The sequence below is a fragment of the Sinocyclocheilus grahami genome, unplaced genomic scaffold (assembly GCF_001515645.1).
Source record: "Sinocyclocheilus grahami isolate Dianchi unplaced genomic scaffold, SAMN03320097.WGS_v1.1 scaffold675.1, whole genome shotgun sequence".
Lineage (NCBI taxonomy): Eukaryota > Metazoa > Chordata > Actinopteri > Cypriniformes > Cyprinidae > Sinocyclocheilus > Sinocyclocheilus grahami.
The window spans coordinates 701,460-706,988 of NW_015505854.1; the positions used below are offsets into that span (position 1 = coordinate 701,460).

Sequence of the window (5,529 nt, forward strand, 5' to 3'; positions counted from 1 at the left end):
GCTATCCATCTAATAGTAGCCTACCAAAATCTTATTAACAGTAGAAGTTAAATCTTACTGTAGACTTCAAATCTTACGTTTTAAAATCGCAAAGAGAGTTTGGTCCCATCAGGCTAACGTGACAGTCACGACTCGTGCAGCTGTAAGCTTTTCTTTTTCTTTTGTTTTTACTCGCGATCTTTACAACACGCATTACATTACGTATTTCATAGCACACTTGTTTTATGCGTATTTGGCGCCACCTATTGTTGTGGGTGTATTATTGACATGTCAAAGTCTAGACCCTGAATATAAGACGACCGCGTTTTTTCAGATGTATTTCCAAGAAAAAAACATCGTCTTATATTCGGGTCAATACGGTAATTAAGTGTTTAAGAACCGTGTAAAATAACTCAATTTATTACTCATGCACTTGCTGACCGGCATCATAATGTGTGTGTGCACAGAAACTCTCAGACAGCGCACGACTGCCAAATTGAGTTATTTTTCACTGCTTGTTGCACTTCAATGGTTTAAAATTGTTTTCCAAACACATGACTTAAAAGCGCGTGTAAATTATAAAGTTTGGTGAGGGCGCAGTGCTACAACTTCACATTGAGCTAGGGCTGGGCGATAGGGCCTAAAATCAAAACCTCGATTAATTGAACACTTTACCTCAATTACGATTATTGAACGATTATTTAATTTATTTTATATTTATTTATTTTTTGCCCTCATATTTCATTACAGGTTTGTACTATAAATATAGCTACTCAACTATTAAAAGGTGGGATTTTTTTTCTAATGGAAGAGTGCATTTCTTATCTTTGTTTCCTTCAATTATTTCAAAATCACAAACTATTTATGGTTATTTGTTGAATATTTTGAACAATTGAAATCAAAGATTGCTAGGGCTGCCGCAATAACCGCAATATCGCAATACTGAATACGCTATTGAAGAGCAAACCGCAGAGGAATGCAAGAACCGCAGCAACCGCGATTTTTGCATGTTTTTCTTTTTCATAGGGTTATGCCTTTCTCGTTTTACACTTCGTGCATCTGTACTGAATATTAAATAAGTTAGTAATGATAACATAATGTGTACCATGCTGAGGCTCCGTAGATTTGCACTTAACAAGCCTAAACAGACAGCGAATGAGAGAGAGATCAACTGAGCGCGTGCGATTACTTGCGAGTCATATATATTTGTGAAAATAGGAAGTCATGTCCAAGGAAAGCCAAATCTCTGTCTTAGCATCGATGCATTGGTCAGCTAAACCTTCTAACGTGGCGCTCAAAGTTAAAATGATTTCAACAGTGTTTTTCATTTTGTCTCTCTTTGAATGAATCAGCGTTTTTGAACGTGTAGTTGAATGAACGGTTTAAAGACTCACTCAAAGACAGTCTCTTTCCAACACCTTGTGGTGCAACAATGTAACTGCACTGACTGGCAGTCCGTCTAGAACACACGCAGGTGGAAATATCAATAGAAAGTATCGTCCAGTCGGATTCGAGGATCAGAACAAACTGTTATACATATAGGCTAACAATAGCCTAACAATCTTATTGTCAGGTTTATGTTCTGTTATGTGGATCGTTATTTTGTCATTCTCTTCTGTTTACTTCACTTCCTGTTTCAACGCTATTTGGTTTTGGTTTCATTGGTTTCTGAATATATATATATATATATATAGGGTGATGATACCGCATACCGCGCTACTGAGCCACTCAAAATTATCTCAAAGGAAATACCTTCACCACGACAGCCCTAATTTAGATTGCTTGAAACAAAGACGTCTTATGAAAAAAAAGTCATATTTCAGTTTAATTGCAAAAAGCATGTTTTCTAAAAAAAAAAAAAAATTTTGGGAAATTACCGTACTGGCCCGAATATAAGACGAAACCTGATTATAAGATGACCCCCCTTTTTCCAGATGTACCTTTTGGAAAAAGGCTTTTTAAAAACCAAATCGTGTTTTTCTCAGTAAAACACATTTTGTCTTCAATTATTTTCATATTGCATATTTTTCCTATTTTAATTTTTGTTTTGAAAGTATGGTAAAAACTGGTCAAATGTACCAACAATCACATTTAAAAATATACACTTTGTGATATACCATTAAAAAAGCAAAAAAACAGGTAGCCCATCTGAATTAGGACATTTAGGCTATCCATCTAATAGTAGCCTACCAAAATCTTATTAACAGTAGAAGTTAAATCTTACTGTAGACTTCAAATCTTACGTTTTAAAATCGCAAAGAGAGTTTGGTCCCATCAGGCTAACGGGACAGTCACGACTCGTGCAGCTGTAAGCTTTTCTTTTTCTTTTGTTTTTACTCGCGATCTTTACAACACGCATTTACGTATTTCATGGCACACTCGTTGTATGCGTATTTGGCGCCACCTATTGTTGTGGGTGTATTATTGACATGTCAAAGTCTAGACCCTGAATATAAGACGATCGCGTTTTTTCAGATGTATTTCCAAGAAAAAAAAACATTGTCTTATATTCGGGTCAATACGGTACTTTCATTTTTTCCAAACAAAATGAATGAATACTGAGTCAAAAGTAGAAAATAACCAGCATCTCTTGCAAAACAAAATACATTTTAAATATTGTCAGGCGAAAAAGTAGAAAATAACTTGCATCTCCTGTAAACAAATGTTTTAATAAAACAATGAATGGTTTTAAAAATGCAGATTGCCTACTCCGTCAAGGTGCCGTCAAATACAAAAGTTGCCATGCCAACCTGTCACTGCGACCAAAAGCTCGCAACGCTTGCCCCGCCTCCGGGTTCTTCTGATTGGTCCACTGTTTTTAAACTGACATTGATGAGCGCATAGATATCGCCGCTCACGTGCGAGACACTGCAAAACACGCGAGTGCAATGTTCACATCCGTACAGTGCCGACTAAACACGCAGTAGTATGTTTTTAAAGGGAAAGTATTAAAAGGATTTAAAAAACTAAATAACCAACATGGTAAAATTACGTCGGTTAGAGATTCTGTATTTCGGTTTCTTTTTGATTAATCGTCCAGCCCTAAATTGAGCTCAACTAAGACTGAGACAATAATCCAAAAAATCTATAGGTTAACAAATATCGACTGGTTTATTGTGTCTGCCGGTATATTGGCCACCCCTAGTTGTATTACAGGGAAAAGAGCAGGGTGCACATCCTGCTAAAGCTCTCTTTTGTCATTTTTGGGTGAGTTGTTCCAGTTACACTTTATTTTAAGGTGTCCTCGTTAGATTGTAATTATGCATTTAAGTACAGAGTAATATTAATTAACTACATGTACTTACTATATAGTTGGGGTTCAGATTAAGGTTTGGTTTACAGTTACTTGCATGTAATTATGCATAATTTATTGTTGTTATAATAGTACGTACATGTAACGTGTAACAAGGACACCTTAAAATAAAGTGTCACTGTTGTTCCTTTAACCTCTTGCTGCTGTATTTTGAGGAGCATTCAGTCCACTAGTTGTTGGATCATCATCACTACTAGAACCTGAACCAAAACGTGACTGTCTCAAGCATTGTTCCCGCTGCCTTATCTCTTACCAGAGCGCTCTGGGTGAGGTTTCCCTGGCTGATGTACTCCACCGCAGCCTCAAACGAGGTGAGACAGTAACTCAGCTCATCCTTACTGGACTTGCGGAAGCGGAAGTTCTTTATGTAACTCAGATTGGCCATCCTGAAGAAAACATCAGGATATTAGCATTCTGCATGCACAATGAAGCTCTCAACAGACTGTTAAAGATATTTAATTAATAAATCACTGCTCTTGTAACTGTGCCGCAGAAAACACAGCACTCGACTCACCAGTTAGGGATTTCTGTTTTGATTAGCAGATAGAGAATGACTAACAGGAGATCATCAGCACACATGGCCTCAATGCTCACTGCTGAAAGAGACACATCACTGTGATGAGCTGAGTGTCTGATACATAATGCACACACCAATCACTAGAGCTTTTCATAAACTGTTAATCTGAGTGTTCAGTCCACCAAACTACAATGCTACAGTGAGCGCTTCACAGGAAGAAATAGATACTGGGTTTGGGGAAATGTGCAAGATTTTCATCTTCAGTTTATTCAAAGTTTTGTAGCAGCATGTAAACAACATGCGATTAAGCACAACTGCGCTGTATATTCTGCTTCAGAATAAATTAATAACAGATTGCAATTCTAACCAAAAAGACAGCTTTTTTCCATTGTTTTAGTTTAATTAATGAAGGACACTAATACTTTATTGTTTGAGCATCTAACAATTCTAAAAATGTTGTTGCACACTAAATGTTTAAACAATAAAACAAAGTGAAAACAAACAAGCAAATAAACAAATGAATGAATGAACGAACAAATAAATAAATCCTGTGCAAGTAGCCATTTTTGGTTTTATCTCTATGGGTGAATCTCTCACAATTTATGTATTTATTTTCTGTAAAGAAGATGAGCCTTTTTCAGGAATAAAGAGATTGTTTACATTACTATCATGACAATTAGCCCTTAATAAAATTATTAGGTTCAATTTAATTCTGCATAAATAAAATACAGTACAACAATTCTTCTTCTTCTTATTATTATTATTGTAGTGATGAGTAAAATAATTTATATTATGGTATTGATAAAATAAAATAATGTCTGGACCAAGAATTGTCCACAATGCTAAATAAGGCATAATATAATACTGGTGATAATATTATTATATTCATACTGAATAAAAAAAAAAAATGCAAGTCACTTTGGATAAAAGTGTCTGCTAAATGCATAAATGTAAATGTAATATATGGCCTTAATAAAATATTTCCTGAAGAAAACAAGCACTGAACAACATACAAATGGACAGAACCTCTTGTGCCAGACCTGCACAGTTTTTCTGTCTGCCTTCAGTGCCTTGTTTTGGCAAAATTGGGAAAATGACTAAACAAGCTGTTTGACAAACAGACATTAGGAGAGCATTCCTCTAGTTTTACACATACTGCAAGTGTTGTTTCTGCCTCATGAAAACTAAAGACTGGGGTGAAACAGAGGACTAACTCTTCGGGAATGATGCCTAATCCAGTTACAGGAAATGTGCAGAAGCAGTCCGGTTACACGCACACACACACGCACGCACGGACGCACGCACACACGCACACACGCACACACACACACACGCACACACACACACACACACACACAGGTTTGTTTTTGTGAAAAGTGGGGACATCCCATAGGTGTAATGGTTTTTATACTGCACAGACCGTATATTCTATTGCCCTACACCAACCCTACCCCTAAACCTACCCCTCACAGGAGACTTTGTGCTATTTCAGATTTTCAATACACTCCATTCTGTGTGATTTATAAGCGTTTTGAAAAGTGGGGACATGGGGTAATGACCTGAAAAGTCACCTTCTCCTTGTAATACCTGTCATACCTTTGTCATTATACAAATGTATGTCATTTGTCACAAAAACGCGCGCACACACTCTCACACACACACTCTCACACACACACACACACACACACTCACCCACACACACACTCACACACACACACAC

General features: G+C 36.8%; 1 protein-coding gene across 1 annotated transcript in view; it reads right to left on the reverse strand.

The window, feature by feature from the left end:
- Positions 1 to 5,529, reverse strand: part of LOC107559143 (ankyrin repeat domain-containing protein 27-like) — a 45,614-nt gene that overhangs the window by 23,070 nt on the left and 17,015 nt on the right. Inside the window, exons 11-12 of the mRNA XM_016242878.1 lie at positions 3,807 to 3,888; positions 3,546 to 3,678 (exon numbers count right to left, since the gene is read on the reverse strand). Of these exons, the coding sequence (XP_016098364.1) occupies positions 3,546 to 3,678; positions 3,807 to 3,888 (215 nt within the window). The remainder of the gene's footprint in view (positions 1 to 3,545; positions 3,679 to 3,806; positions 3,889 to 5,529) is intronic.